This window comes from Filicampus tigris, chromosome 6, assembly GCF_054856515.1.
Source record: "Filicampus tigris isolate MCC_2025a chromosome 6, RoL_Ftig_1.0, whole genome shotgun sequence".
Lineage (NCBI taxonomy): Eukaryota > Metazoa > Chordata > Actinopteri > Syngnathiformes > Syngnathidae > Filicampus > Filicampus tigris.
In genome coordinates, this window is record NC_141222.1 from 16,120,338 (window position 1) to 16,136,642 (window position 16,305).

Genomic DNA, 16,305 nt, shown 5'->3' on the forward strand with positions numbered 1-16,305 from the left:
TCAACATTACAAGGCAACTGAACAGGCACGTCTTAATTAATTTGAACCATGATTTTCAAACTTCTTATACGCTAATCCAGCCCCCCCACAAATTTGGAAATTTGCCTTCCAAGCACCAGCATCACGACCAACATTTAGCATGGTAGGCCTATGTGTTGTCCAAAATGTGGCAACACCTTCATTCTTAAAAAAAGTGTATTCAATATTATTGTAAGCCACTGTACCATTATGCACAGCTTCTACATTAACACTACACTTAAAGGTAGGAAAAGAAAAACTGTAATTAAAATATGATCAACTTAACATGTACCGTCTGCAGGCCGATCCACCTCTGATTTTGAATGGGCCCTATGTTACAGTTTCCCATCACTTTTTGAATGGAACTACTGTACTGAAATGAACTTTTCTATAATGTTCTAATTCAGTGATTGTCAAAGTGTGGTATGTGGGGTCCCTCTAGTGGTAAGTGAAAGAATCACTGAATCAAATAATCAAACTATGCATGTTACATTGACTTAATGAAATGGTTCTCAACTGACCTACCTGGTTAAATCAAGGGTGTGCGGATGTTTGTCTGTGTGTGCCCTGCGATTGGCTGGCAACCAATTCAGGGTGTCCCCCGCCTACTGCCCGAAGACAGCTGGGATAGGCTCCAGCACGCCCTGCGACCCTTGTGAGGATAAGCAGTATCGATAATGGATGGATGGATGGGTTGTATTTAGGAGTGTAGTCCAGGGTATATGCAGGTATATGGTGTGTACCTGCTTATTTATCAGTCAGCATTGCGTATGCCCACTTCTAAATCCCCCCTGATGCGCACTGTTCAGTCATATCTGTAAACCAGATTGTCCATTTTTTCCTCACGGATGGTAAAGCCATGACCCACCCTCCGCTGCCTCTAATTGGCTTGCACTCGCTACCTTCGCTGATTGGATTGGTTAACTTTAGGTATATACGACTGATGAGCCAATCAGAAAGAGAGTAGAGTGGGTCATGCCAAGGAAAATATTTAAAATAAACCATCTGTTTATTTAGTGGCGGCACAAATCAGGCTGACGTTAATAGGCACAAATGAGGCCCAGAGAGACCCCAGTCACCCAATCAGCAGCTGACAGCTCCCAACCTGGAGCTAGCCAAGCTAGTCAGTGTGAGTAGACACAAGGACCTAGTCTACCACCACCAGGTCAGCGTACATACAGGTCATAAATTGCATCTACAGTTTATTAGGTGAAGTCTCACTAACAAAAGGTGATTTTGATACATTATGCCTCATTTTGAATGTTGAATTAGCTTGTAACAAATTACATTGGATGCATTTCTGTGTGATGTTATTTTAATGTCACAACTCTGTCCGCTCTTAATCAAGTCAGGAACGTTTTATTATTGTGAGCAAGTAGAAATTACAGATTTTTCTCACACGTCAAGGTGAAAATTGAGAGCATACCCACTTCTTCAGGGACCACTTCATCACTGGTTGTATTTAACTTTTAAGTACAATGCAGTTGCATTTAATATTTTAGAAGTTTTCCCCCCAAAGATGTATTTTCATTTTTAAAATATGCGTTGTTTAAATGTATTGTTATCTAAGTAAAGTTTTTTTATTTTCTATAATTAAGCATAGTGTTAATGTACAGACTGTACATAATGATAGTGGCTTACAATAATGTTATATACACGGTATACATAGAAATAAAGACTCTGCCTTGTTTTGGATGAACACGTAGGCCTACTAACTCCACTGTATTTTAATGTTGATCACTATATTTGGTACCCGTAAACTGTAATTCAAAACTGCTTGTAAGTATTTATCAAGGGGTAGGCTACTTCGTGACAAAGTTTGAGAACCGCTGAATGAATTGCTTGAGATACGCCACACGCCAATTGCAATGCAGTCTTTTGTTGACATCTAGCGGCTATCCCTGTTACCTCAAGTCTGTCACGGTTATATCGTCAGGTTCGTCTTTCTTGGATGTTTAGTACAACAAGCAATAATTTTTCAAAGCGGTACAAGTAACCGATGGATGTATTTTTATATTTTAACTCAAGCAAAAAATAAAGAAGTGGCGTGCGCGTCACTCTTTAAATTGTTATTCCTCCAATCCAACAGGTGGCGTTGGAGAGAAAGCGTTACACCTTGTCACCCAAGCAACTTGATGACATGATACAGTTTGAACAAGGAGCGGGTAACACGACAAAATGAGCTAGCGACAAAGCCATCGATATCTCGGAATGCAAGCAAATGATCATAAGTAAATATCCATCCATCCATCCATTATATTTTAACGTAAAATGACCACCGTGAAGCCAATATTTATGAGGACTTACGGGAAGACTAGTCGCAAGTTGGCGGCCTGGATTTCACCGAAGGAGCACAAGCAGGCCTTCGATAGCTCCTCGTCTACAGACGATTCCTTGTTGGTACACGCCAAATTCACCAAAGTCAGGTAAACAAACAAAAAGAAGCACCGTATCTCTTCCTATTGCGTCATCATGTTGATGAATTCAAATCAGTTTCCCAACCTTCACTGAGCTAAGGCAAATAGAAAAAGATCACCGCACAATACCAAACAAAAAATGTCACAAAACGTATGAAAACTGAAATGATGATCTCGTGTTGTTTTACTCACTTATGTACTTGTGGTGAAATTGGAGCCTCCTTAGTTAATCACAAAGTGTTTCCATTGTAGTAATGTTGACAGGTTCATTGTGTCTTCAGTCATCTAATTGGGTTTGTTCTGCAAATCTCGATGAACAAAGATTTAGGGCTGTGCAATTAATCGAAATTCAATGACGATTACTACACTCCACGATTACAAAATTGGCATAATCGTAAAAACCGATTATTAATATGTATTTATATCCAATGCACTCGCACTTTATTTACTCAAGGAAATCATACTTGAATTTACACATTTGCTCCAATTAATTATATACATTTTGTGTGGTCCAAAAGGAGCTTGCATAATTATAGTGTTTCAAAGAAATGTATTTGTCTTTATCTAAACATTTTCTTGTTTTGTAACAAAAAATCAATTATCGTTTGAATAATCGTGATTTCAACTATTACCAAAATAATTGTGATTAATAAGTTTTTCTATAATCGAGCAGCCCTACATTAAATCAAGCAAATTTAACTGAAATTCCCGCAACACCCATAATGATTTCTGATGGAACCCGGTTGCAAATCACTAAGTGAGGGATGAAAGATTTTTTTTTAATATTGCTTAGTACTAGCTACCTCGTGTCTTCGGCTCGATTCTAGTCCTGCAATAATTCATATTTATAGTTCATCAGAATTTTTTGAGGCGGCATGGTGGACGACTGGTTAGCACGTCCGCCTCCCAGTTCAGAGGTTGTCGGTTCGATCCCGGCTCCGGCCTCCATGTGTGGAGTTTGCATGTTCTCCCCGTGCCTGCGTGGGTTTTCTCCAGGTTCACCGGTTCCCTCCCACATTCCAAAAACATGCTTGGTAAGTTGATTGGACACTCTAAATTGCCCCTAAGTGTGATTGTGAGTGCGGATGTTTGTTTGTCTCTGTGTGCCCTGTGATTGGCTGGCAACCAATTCAGGGTGTCCCCCGCCTACTGCCCGAAGACAGCTGGGATAGGCTCCAGCCCGCCCGCGACCCTTGTGAGAATAAACAGTATAGATAATAATGAAAGAATTTTTTTTTTTTTTTTGCTAAAAATGCTTTAAAAAAAACAATGTTCAGATACTTCCTTAGTGGTGTCTGAGCATTTGAATTTGTATGTGGTATCCTATAGACTTGGGAGCCACTGCAATTTTTTGTCGTCTTTGCGTTTTGTGAAGGGCTGCCAGTTTGATACACTTTTTGACTGTTACTTACTATTAGAGGTGTCAAAATGAATCGATTAATTGCCATTTAATAAATTATTAATTTAACCACCAACTACTTTGATAATGATTCCCTTTTTAGAGCCATTGATTACGGTATCTTAAAATTGTTCTTTGATTCCAGCCTCTCAAAAGTAACATTTCTGTAGTCCTTCCTGAAAGGAGACTGATTTTGTGTTAAATCAAAATCAACGATGATCAACATTTTAGCCTTTTTTTACTTAAGAAGTGCAACTCATACATTTTGCCCTTCATTAATCAGTGCCCAAGAAGTAGCTCTCTGTTTCAAAAAGGTTGCTGAAATTGTGTGCTTACCAATACTACTTTCACTTTGGTGCCGGTAATTAAATTGAGTGCCACATGACCTGGCAGATATTTTCAGTATTTTCTGTCCACACTGTTTTTGACTTGATCTTTCTTAATGCAGGAAAAGAAAACCTGTTTCAGTCGCAGCAGCAGTCACAAGAAGAAGAATCAGCGAAAGTGACGAAGATCTCTTATCCTCTGCCAAAAGCCACAAAAAGCCACTTCAAATCAATGCAACTTCCAAGTAAGTCAGTGTATTACTATGGGGAAAAGTAACACCCACATTTAAATGGAATGCGAGAAACAATCAAAACAGCGCGGCTTCCCATAGCTGATGTCTTGTTGTTCATCTTTAGAGTGCAATTATTTGAAACCAAATCAACAGGTCCTGGTTGTAGCCAAGTAGTGCTCTCTTCTTTTCCTCAATTGCTCCGCGATTTGATTAATCAAAATTCAGTTCCACAAAATCAACAGAGTTCCTAGCAATCAATTAATAAATGGACTGTTATGTAGGGCCCCGCTCGATTAATCGGCCGGCCGATTGTAGCCCTTCATCATCGGCCAAATTGCCGAGGTTTGCCAGTTGTTTTTCCCCTTCATGTACCCTAACCATTAACAATGTTGTACACAAGAAATTATTTTCAATTTTTTAGAGCAAAGAAAAGTCCTTCCAAGGGAAAGAAAGTCCGTGCAACTAGGAGGAAAGCGAAAGAGAACATCACTGATGAAGAGGACATTTTCAGCGTGCCCTTCCCCTCCTGCCCTCAGCCTGCTCCACTGGACAGGGCAACCAGGTCTGTGCACTAACACACACACACACACTTATTTACACAATCAACTCCTGCTTTGCCTCATATTTATCATAAGCTCAGAAAATGCTCAAGATATCAAACATAAGAAAAACACGCGATTCAACTGAAATTGTGTGGTTACTAGTCTTGTTTCTTTGAAAACAGCCACAACACGACCTGGCAGAGGTTTTCTGTTTCTGACCTGATATTTACTGATGCATCAACAGGAAACGAGCACCTGTCTCAGTCAGAGCAGCGGTCACAATAAGGCGGAAGAAAGAGCATTGTCCGATTACCAGGGAGAGTGACGAAGATTTCTTGCCTTCTGCCAAAAGCCACAAAAGGCCACTTCAAATCAATACGACTTCCAAGTAAGTCCTTGTATTGTAATGTGCAAAAATATCACAATGTAAATACTTCATATAAGTCGATATCAATAATTAGAGGATTTTATTATTTTAAATCCAAAATAAAGACCCCGGCTAAAAAAAAGTCTGAATTCAGGCAATTTTATTTTGCAGTGTAATATTTAACCTTAAATAAGAGATGAACACAACTACGAAAATGTTCAATAAGCAAACTGGTCAGTATTGAGATTAAATAAACATTGCATGTTCCTTCCGTTCCGCTAAATGCCAAGTGTTGCAAAATGTTTTGGGTCATCTCTCCTTCCCGTTTTCCACAGTCTTCCTCATCCTCCGCTGGGATGTTTTGTGACTTGTCGTCCACGCCGCCCAGTCACCACAAAAGTCAAACGCTCAAAGGCAAAGGGCGATGTGTTCAACTTTGGGGAAGACTTTACTTCTGGAGAGGAAAGTCAAATCTGTCGTTCTCACAAGAAGAAAAGAGTCTCTCTGGCAATGCTAGAATCAAGTGTGGAGAATTCCACCTGCAACCTGGATACCGACCCCTTGCGAAACATGCTCCAGAGTGATTCAGCAGATGATAGCCTCGGGCCACACCCCAAGAAGCCCGTCTTTTGCTCGACACCTTCAGTTAGCCGGTCGAGCAAACGCCCCCATATTGTTCTGTTCCCCGTCACCGATCGGTCCCCGAACCCCACGTCCTTGTCCATCAGCCGCATAGGTGCAAGCGCATGCCAAGAAGACCGAGACTCTCCAAGGCAGCCATGTTCTTCACCGCCCAAAATTCTAAACTCCAGCAAGGAGCAGGAGGCAAGCCTGAGCGAGCCGAATGCGCAAGCATGCCCACTTTTCCGCGAAGGACATTCAAAGGACCTCTTTTTGCACCCGGGGAGTACGAACGAGACGAGTGGAGACGGCAAGGTGGAAATTGACGGCGCGTCGGCAAGCCTCCATCTGCTGACTGCAGACGGTCAAAGCGGCAGCTGTTCAGTGTCCGCAGTGGAAGACGTGCTCTCACTGACTGAAGTTCTGAAGGAGAAGTGTTTAGCCCAGCGCTGCACTGTGAGAATGAAGAGATTGGACGGCCTCACTGCCAGCGGACTTTGCAGCCGCACCACCGGCGCGTCCTGCCTTGCTGATCTTAGCTCAGCTCACAGAAGGCCAACCGCCGAGCATCGTCCGATTTTCGTGGATATGTTATCGCCAGAACTGTCACACGACTCGAGTTTAGCTGCCGCGAAAGATGAGACCTGCGGGCGGTCAACCGCATGGAATGAGCCGGAGTCCGAAGCTTCAGATGTTATCGTGGGTGTTGCGCCGTCAGCAGAAAGTGAATGCGAGGAGGTGTCGACGTCAGAGCACACTGAATCCACCCAGCACACCGGCAGCGGCTCTGAATTTTTCACTTGCGCAGAATTCACAGCCAGCTTTCCTGGGCAAATGTCAGCAAAGGAACAGGATGCAAATGATACATTTCAAGGAAAAAGTCGCAAAGTTAGGGTAGGGCGATTGGGTTTGGAGGAAATGAAAAGAGAAATCTTCCAAAGATTGTCTGTCGGACGATCAAGTTACAACGGCGTCGACACACCGTCCAGGGCAGAAAGACTCTCCATGGCACTGATCCAAAAATGCCTAAGTGACAAGCTTGCAGTAACAATTCAGAGACTGACACCAACACAACTGAAGGAGCTGCAGCAAAACGTCAGGAAGTGTAAATCATCCACAAATGGTTCCGATTTGACCAACGAGGAACTGATCAGAAGCAAGGGCCCGAATAAAACGGACTCGAATCAGTATAAAAAGATTTCATGCAATGGTGTGGAACAGGGCTCGTCTAGTTCTGACAGCGTTGTGGACCCGGGCAAAGAAGCCTCAAAAAAACGCTCAAAGGTTGACCAACAAGCTTCGGCTCGGGTTGGTAAAAAGAAGACGACAACGAAACGGCCGGGTACCACCCGAAAGGCGTGCGTCAGTGGTCTGAGCGTGAGTCGCTGGAAGAATGACAGCAAATTGCAAGCGCCGCACGCGTTCAAGAGGAAGAGTACAAGGAGGGCTGCCGACTGCACCATTAGCGATATGATCTCGAATCAAAGCAACGGACTGCAGGTGAGCATGACACGATAACCACGTTTAAAAATGCAGACTGTATTTCAGTCTTTCCATGGTCATTACAAGACCTATGTGCACACAAGTATATTCAAATAAAGCAACCCCCACATTTTCTTGACAATAATATGTTCTGTGCAGCTCAATGAGTCCAAACACGGGATTAGGATTGATAGTTTGTTTGTGGAAAATAAATTAAGTAGTAAAATCCAGCCATTTTTGTCCTTATCAGGGGGCGGCCATTTTGTCCCTTTCTGTTGACTGAAATTAACATCACAGTTGCTCATGGCTCAGATAACGACCAATCACGGTTCTCCTGTTTTCTGAAGCTGAGCCATGATTGGTTGTTACCTGAGCCCTGAGCAACTGTGATGTCATTTTCAGTTGACAGAAGCTAGCAAAATAGTCGCTCCCTGATATGGAGAAAAACAGGTGGATTTTACTGCTTAACTTGTATTCCACAAAAGTAATATTAATCAGAATGCCGTGTTTAGACTAGTGGGCATGCACAGAACATTTTCTTGTAAAGAACATTTTGGGGTTGACTTCATCTTTAAAACAATAGATGACACTTTAGCCTCATAGCGCAAGGCCAATAATAGCATTTTTGAGTAAACAAAACTGTATTAACATGGCAAAAAGGGAAAACCATACTTGACTATCAAGTTAACAAAACAAGACCTTTTTGAACAATTCCTAGTTTTTGTGAAAATTGCCTTGATCTCAATACTCATAGTGTTGTACCTGAACGAGTTGAGTGAATAAAAGTGCATGAACTCGTCGAGTTCAGTGAATAAAAATTCATGAACTCGTTTATATTTCGGGCGAACGTGAACTGAACATGGTGTATTTTGGCTTTGTGAAAGTTTCTGTGAACAACCACATTCTGGGGTCAATGCACTTTTTTTTTTTTTTTTTTTTTAAACAGCAGTTCATTTTTGTCCAAAAGTGCCAGGTTTTCTCTTGTTAGACTACAAGGAGAAAACTCGGCTAGACACACTGCCAATGAGCCTTAAATAGGCAGAAATGGCCATTATTTGGCAACCCCGGCCACCAACAGTTGCACGGCGCATACATCATCGAAACGAAGTACCGTAGTTCGCATAGAATGATGAAATTTCCCAACACTGCTGATGGAATGCAGTTCAATCAGATTGATAGGGTCCTTGTGGGATGAATAGGTTAGCAGTTCTAAGCATTTTCAAATCCGTAGATATGAAGCTGTTTCCTCAGTGACTAACTTGGTCATCCGTCCTGATGTGCAGGGGCTTACGGGACATGCGCTGAATTTCTCCACCCCGGTGAAGATGTGTCCCCTCAACCTGTCATCGCTGCTGGTCGACAACACGCCGCACACACAGCGCTGGAATCGACTTAAATCGGCCCTCTCAATTCACCGCAAAGGTACAGATCTTATGTGCCCATGAAACTCAACCTCTGTACTTGTGCTCATTTCTCATCATCGAATGTTCAACCGCTCTCTTTTGGCCCTTTTTTAGTGCTGCTCACACCGCAGAGTTCTAAAAAGCGGGTAGACACCAGTCAGGTACGCATGAAGGGCTCATCATAATTTGATACCAAAAAACTTGTCAAATAACTGTATGCAAATGTTCCTACCCCATCAGCTAGTTTATGACACCGATTTGTCAGCTGCAGAGAAGCTCTCTTTAATGCTGCCCACACCGCAGAGTTCTAAAAATCGGGTGCCAACAGACGTCAGTCAGGTATAAATGAAGCAATCGCCATATTTTGACACCAGAGAGTGAATCCGCATACAAAAAGACATTGTCAAATAACTCCATGCAAATGTTCCAACCCCCACAGCTAATGTATGACACAGATTTGTCAGATGCGGAGAAGGTGTACGCTGAGTGCGGACAGCAGGGACCGCTGCCCTGGAAGGAGTGCTTCTCAGCTCTTCAGATGAGACGATGCGTCAAGATTGGGGAGGGTACATTTGGTGAGGTCTTCTCCACCAGCAACTTGTCAGAAGAAACGGTTGCTCTTAAAGTACGTGTCTACATATGCATGAATATGTCACTGGCGAATTTTTACCCTGAACAAATCAACAGTGTATAGAAGAAACATTATGTTGGCTCGAAAAGGTTATGAGCACCACCAATTGAAATGAAATTGTTCCTTTAATTGTGACTGTAATGTCTGCAAGTTTTATTTACAAAACTGAATTTAATTTATTGATAACATAGTACCATATTTTTTAAAGTGGGTTAAGTACTCATTTTCAGAGTGAAGCATTCTGATTAATATCGCGTTTGTGGAATATGAGTTAAGCAGCAAAATCCACCCATTTTTAGCCATCTCTGGGGGCGGCCATTTTGTCTCTTCTGTCGACTGAAAATGTCATTTTCAGTCGACGAGAAGAGACAAAATGGCCGCCCCCGGAGATAGCTAAATATGGGTGGATTTCTCATATTCCACAAGTCTGAGAAGCCTTTTTTTTGTTTATTTTTTAAAGTGTTTGAAATTGATATTGAAAATAATGAATGAAACATCACTTCTTCTTCTTACAGGTCATTCCATTGGAGGGCAGTCAGATGGTGAATGGGGAAGACCAGAAGACCTTTGGGGAGATCCTTCATGAGATTATTATCTCAAAGTAATCTGTCCCTTTATTTGTGTTGCATTTATATACTGTAAGGTACACATAAAGTATATGATGTCCGCCCCCCCCCATAGTTTTGTAGAAATGTTGCTCATCGGATTTGTAAACCATCTTGTATTGTTACAGGGAGCTGAGCAGCTTGAAAGAGAAGCATCATAACCAGACCAGCTGCTTCATTGGACTTAATGAGTAAGCACTCTCTCTGCTCATCCGTGTTTTCGTCTCTCTGCGCTTGCTGACGTTCGTCTCGTTCCCTCATAGTCTCCACTGTGTCCGAGGCTGCTACCCTCCTGAGTTCTTGAATGCCTGGGACACTTTTGATAGGAAAAGGGGCTCTGAGAATGACAGACCAGGTTTGTGTTGTGTTCTCATTCTCTTGAATCCAGCAACATGAACACACTAAAGTCAAACATTTCTTTAACATACTCGTTTCTGAATATATTCTCTTTGGCACAGAAGAGTCCTTGTTGCACTGTCACCACTTTCCTCTTGAAAATATTTCCATACTTGCAGACATTATCATTGCAACATGATGCTAGCTCCGCGTTAAATTCTGCCACCTACTAAACGTTCCCACACTGGATGTGTTGACTTCCGCTGTTTCCGGCTGTGTTGCAATTTTGCGTAATATAAAACGTATTTATATATTTTTTCTTTTGGCAATATCTGAACCTCTGGACTATTTTTTGATTTGTAGCCCTTCAAGATATAGAAAAATAAATAATATAAGATGTATAGCAGACCCATGAATGATTGATTGCGATTTAACAGGGGTTTCACTTTCACTGTATTGTTGTGCATTGTAATGTGAAAATAAGTTTTATTTTACACGTTTCATGCAGCTGCTTCTCTCTGTGTTGTGTAGATTTATTTGAAAATGACCAGTTGTTTCTCATCCTGGAGTTCGAGTTTGGTGGTGTCGACCTAGAGAACAGCAATGGAACGGTATTCACACGCCAAACTTTTGATTGCATGTTCGGTGCTGTCGAGCAGACATATTATACATTTTTTTTCTAGATCTGGCATGGTCTATCTCTATTTATGAAATGGTACCCGATGGGGGAAAAAAAAACGCAATCCTGAGTTTTGGGGCGCATGCATTATATGGTGAATCTTTGCTGTCTCATAATTCCAAAATCTCTTTTGTCTTGAAGTTGTCGTCTTTGGTTGTGGCAAAGAGTATCCTCCACCAAGTGACCGCAGCGCTGGCTGTGGCTGAGCAGCAACTGCACTTTGAACACAGGTACACACTAAAACGTCATTACATTAAAAAAAATAAGGGCCGTCATTTGATCCTTTATTTGGCAAGTACCCTCTGTTCATTTTTTTAAATCGTCTTAAGTCTTCAATACTATACTGTACCTCAATACGAAATCTCAATACCAATGCTTAAAATTTACCATGTCAAAAATAAAAACACCACAAAAATCAGTCAAGATAGGGGAATTAGCAAAACATGGCACTTGACATTAATTGTCATGTTATTAGTTAAAAAGAATAACCAATGCTAAAATGATATTATGTTGACAAAAAAAAACACACCACAAAAATCAGTCAAAATAGGGGAATTAGCAAAACATGGCACTTCACATTCATTGTCATTTTATTAGCTAAAAAGAATATTAAGTAGTCGGTGAGATATTGTTTCCTCTTGATAAAATATACCAAAAATGTGATAAATATTTTAATTGCATATTTTGAAACAAAAATAGAATTACTCTCTCAGAGCTCGTGAGATTTTTAGTGTGAAATGTGACACACTTTTCTCTGACCTGTTTGGGCAGTTCATGATTGCCTCGATAGAAAAGTAGAAAAAGTGCACAGGAGAGCCCGGAGGTTGTAATGAGTCATTTGTGTGAGGTCTATTTTAGTGCAGTGGTGAACACGTGAATAGTACTGGAAGACCTTTAAGTCAGGATTATTTATTCTTTTCATGCAGTCCAATTGTTATAGAGTCGGATCAGTTAGACACTGAATTAGCATACGAGCATATTCTTAGCATTCTGCATTTGTGCATAGTATGCAGTATTCTTATATTTGATTTCTCCCTTCATGATACATTACACCATTATTTATTTACAAGCCCTTGTCATGTGGGAATGAATAATGAGTCAATAAAGCTCTGTAGCTGGGGGCTGAGTGCTGGACTCTGCTCATTTCCAAACACTATTGACCAAATGCAAATACAATTTGCTTGTCACAAAATAATTCGGACTCCTTTGACTAGTCTTGGAAGGCAAGTTGTCTAAAAGTGTGAGGTGTGTCATTTGTTACTTTTGGCTTTTCCTGAAGGGACCTCCACTGGGGCAACGTGCTCGTGAAAACAACAAAGCAGAAGACTGAAAGCTTCCTCCTCAACGGAGCATCACACTCTTTAGAAACCAAAGGGGTGTTTGTCCACATTATTGACTACTCTCTGTCCAGACTGGAAATTGGTCAGTGGCGTTTCTCGTTACCTATCATGTCACCTGCTGAGCTATTTTATTTCCCTTTATTGTTTAATCGAATGAAATTAACGCCAATGAGCTGTGCCCTCTCCAGATGGTCTGACGGTGTCCTGTGACATCTCAAATGATGAGGAGCTCTTCATGGGTCAGGGAGATTACCAGTTTGACATCTATAGACGCATGAGGGAAGAGAATGGGTCAGTCCAACTTTTTTGTTTGATTTACTATGTCTTGGTATCGTGTCTTGGGAGGAGGCCACATAAAATGGAAGTCAAGCCCAAGATATTTTTTTCAAGAATATGCTCTATTCAAACCCACTAGTTGAAACAAGGCATTCTGATAAATATTGCGTTTGTGGAATAAGAGTTAATCCACTCGTTTTTAGCCATCTCTGGGGGCGGCCATTTCGTGACTTCTGTCGACTGAAAATGACATCACAACTGCTCAGGTAATGACCAATCACGGCTGACCTGTTTTCTGAAGCTGAGCCGTGATTGGTCGTTAGAGCCCTGAGCAGTTGTGATGTCATTTTCAGTCGACAGATGTGACAAAATGGCCGCCCCCAGAGATGGCTAAAAACGAGTGGATTAACTCTTATTCCACAAAGGCAATATTTATCAGAATGCCTTGTTTCAAGTAGTGGGCTTGCATAGAACATATTCTTGAAAAAAATATGTTTGGGTTGACTTGCTCTTTAAGGGTTCATAAATGATTGGACACTGGTTGTGAAGCAATTTGGCAACACTTTGTTCGGATTTCAAAACTGCTATTAGTCGTTAGTTTGAGTGACCTCCTGAAGCTTTGCCCCATGCTTGGTCAGTGTCAAATGCTCGATCGTCATCCTTACAATGTCTGAATAGCATCCATGTGTTATGGAGACCCTCGTTCCTAGAACTCTTGCCGTTTTTTTCTGTCGCAGTAACAACTGGAACAGCTACCACCCTCATTCCAACGTGTTGTGGCTCCACTACTTGTGCTCCAAGCTGCTCTCCATGAGGTACCGCGGAACGGGCGGAAGGAGTACCAAGGACACATGGAAGGAGCTCACACATTTTCACGACAACGTCCTGCGCTACACTTCAGCAACCGAAGTACTCCAGACATGCCCCATGTTTACGTAACATGCAACGCTAGTAAGTGCGTTTTCTGGCCAAAAATTGTGTATATTTGCACTGCTGCAAATTCATCACTGAGGCACCACACACTGATTGATGTCTGTTTCCTGTTTCTGTGGCCGTGCAAAAGAATGTATATCGGCGCTGTCGGGAGGAATCCTCGTAGCGTCAAAATGACAAACTTTACAGGAGATAACATTTTTTTTTAAAAAAACACCAACTTGTTTGAGTTCCCAGGCACCGCTTGGTTCAATTTGTATTATATTGCACATTCTAATACTACCTTTAAAAATACATTCAGTCGCTAATTTAACGCTTGCATTGATTCAGCGAGTACTGCACTTTTTACCTGTTAAGAAAAGATCAAGAGGAATCGAGTACAAAAACAAAATATTTATTCAATTTGTTCATTAAGACTATTGTACATTTTTGCATCAAAACAAGCTTCATTTTGGTATGGGAAGTGAAAAGTGTGTGTGTGTGTGTGTGTGTGTGTGTCCGTAGTAATGAGGATCTTGATTGAATACATCAAATGCCTCCATAAGTCGAAGAGACACTCGGTCGGCGAAATTTGCCTTCAATAACCTTGTGATCATATTGAAGCAAATGCTGCACTGAAAAAGGAAGACTGTTTAAAAAATAAAATAAATAAATAAAATATATGGAGACATTTCAGACTACACAAACAAGATCCAGGAAGCCGAGAAGAGGTCAGGCATGTGTTTTGAGAAGCACTTTTTGGTTGAGCTTTGAGGCAATGTTGGAGATGGCCTTGCTGGTGATGAGCCCACGAGTCTGTTGTTCGAGCACTCCACCGATTTAATACCACTCAGCGAAAAGGATTCATATCAATGCAACAGAACCAGATGAACATATTTTTGTTAAAATCCATGCAACCTTATTTCACAGTATTACATTACCAACAGTGCGACTGGAGTGTCTCTTTTGAGCAGCCATCCCACGGCGTGGTCGTTTCATCACATCCACACGACTTTACACTTTTGCCGTATCGTCGACCCATTTTCCTCGTCTTTGACCAAGTGAGTAATCAGCGGTGCTCCCAGTTGAGCGTTTGTGTATATGTGGGAAGAACGCACGCACGCAGGTGTGGCAGAAGCGATGAACTGTTGGGAAGATTGTTTGTGCTCAGAAGGAGAAGTATTTGGTGAACCACTCTTGTTTTAGGCCCTCGGTACCTCTCTGCTCCATATAAGGCCCCCTAAAAACACACGTACACACAAAATACTGTAAATCAAATGTTACTTCAAAATGGTTCCATTTAAATCTTGGTATCATTCATTATTTCCGTTTTCACTTGGCAATTGGAAAAGACAAATGACAGCTTTTTCATAATTCAATATTAGGCTCCAGTCAAAACTATAAAATTGTAAAATCAAATTCAGTCCGATGCTTGCTCACATTTTTGACCTGAGCCTAAAACTGAAATTCTGCATTTTTTTTTCCCCCCTCCCCCTTTTTTTGTGTAAAATTTAAAAACATTTTAAAATGTTATTTTTGGTTGCCTGTTGACATTGTGGAACAAAATGAAACGGATTACATTTTTAATCTTTTTAAAATTGTGTCCACAGGAACTCTTGGAAGACCACTGTGTGTTTTAGTTCCAGCACACTATCAGGAAAACGTGCTCTTGGAAGGCCAGGAACCTTTGGGGCGATCTGCCCGACAGTGTATTACCACAGTGGAACGAACCTCTAAAGTCTTTGTCCCACAAATCTGGAACACACTTCCACAAATCTGCATATTTGCTCCAATTCTCAAATTTAAGCATTTCTGCATTGTAACTTTAATTTTCCGGTCTTATCCATTTGTTTTTATTTATCTTATTTTTAACTTAATTTTCATTCTCTCTTATTCTGTAGTATGTTTTAACTGTTTCAATGAGACTTTGGATTTCTATTTTAATTGCCCTGTTTTGCTTTCACGTTCTGTTGATGCTTTTTATGCTTTGTATAAAGCATCTTGAAGTCCCTTGCATCTGAAATGTACTACAAGAATAAAAACGCCATCCCTGAAGGCAAAGCCCAGGAAGTGATACAATTTTGGATTTTCAACCAAAAGATCAAAGTCAAACAAGTACGTGGAGGTCAAACCATGCTCAGTGAGCATCTTGAGGACTTTCTTTTTTTTTTGGTGATACCATTACACAGGTGATCTCAAACACCGGTTAATAAAGCTGGGATTCATCCATTTTTTTCCCCCTAAGTTGCCATTTTAGTGTTTTGTATTATACTGTACGTCACGACAGTACAGGTACACCCATGTACAAACTTCGGGTCCATTCTTTTGAAATCAAATCACCTGTAAGCCATTATGTATGTATATAAGAATGTAAGAAAAAAAAAACAGAATAAAATTGCATAATGCTACATATTTGCATGTAGTCTTTTAGAACTATTTGGTTTTCAAGCATTTATTAAGGTTCAGGTACATTTTTCTAGGCAGGGTACACACAGACAAGGGGGGTTGGTCTAGGACGGACAGGGTCGGAGGATGATCATTTTTATGAATAAGAACTGAGGGATGAGGACGGAAGCCTAAGCAGGTCGCGGACGGAGGACGGACTGGCAAAAAAGGGTCAAGTAAAATACTGTATTATGTGGACTTTTTCATAACGTCATTAAGTGGAATTATTTTTTTATGGCCATGGTGTCTTCTTAACATCCATAGATGCCACTT

General features: G+C 41.1%; 2 protein-coding genes across 6 annotated transcripts in view; one reads left to right on the forward strand and one right to left on the reverse strand.

The window, feature by feature from the left end:
• Positions 1–2,128: 2,128 nt before the first annotated feature.
• haspin (histone H3 associated protein kinase) lies at positions 2,129–15,995 on the forward strand. The gene is made up of 18 exons (XM_086033408.1): positions 2,129–2,444; positions 4,283–4,405; positions 4,815–4,955; positions 5,180–5,323; positions 5,638–7,423; positions 8,689–8,827; positions 8,923–8,969; positions 9,049–9,147; positions 9,248–9,433; positions 9,955–10,040; positions 10,173–10,235; positions 10,308–10,399; positions 10,912–10,991; positions 11,201–11,289; positions 12,339–12,481; positions 12,588–12,690; positions 13,413–13,626; positions 15,198–15,995. The coding sequence occupies exons 1-17, from the start codon at positions 2,290–2,292 to the stop codon at positions 13,612–13,614; spliced, it is 3,678 nt and encodes a 1,225-aa protein (XP_085889534.1). The 5' UTR covers positions 2,129–2,289; the 3' UTR covers positions 13,615–13,626; positions 15,198–15,995.
• The window catches only part of fam184b (family with sequence similarity 184 member B), a 31,182-nt gene continuing 28,863 nt past the window's right edge, over positions 13,987–16,305 (reverse strand). For 4 of the 5 annotated variants that reach the window (XM_086033404.1, XM_086033403.1, XM_086033406.1 and 1 more), the window contains exons 18-19: positions 14,805–14,827; positions 13,987–14,732 (exon numbers count right to left, since the gene is read on the reverse strand). In XM_086033404.1, the coding sequence (XP_085889530.1) occupies positions 14,602–14,732; positions 14,805–14,827 (154 nt within the window). In that variant the 3' untranslated portion in view covers positions 13,987–14,601. Of the gene's footprint in view, positions 14,828–16,305 lie in introns of all 5 variants that reach the window. The other variant, XM_086033405.1, reaches the window with a different exon arrangement.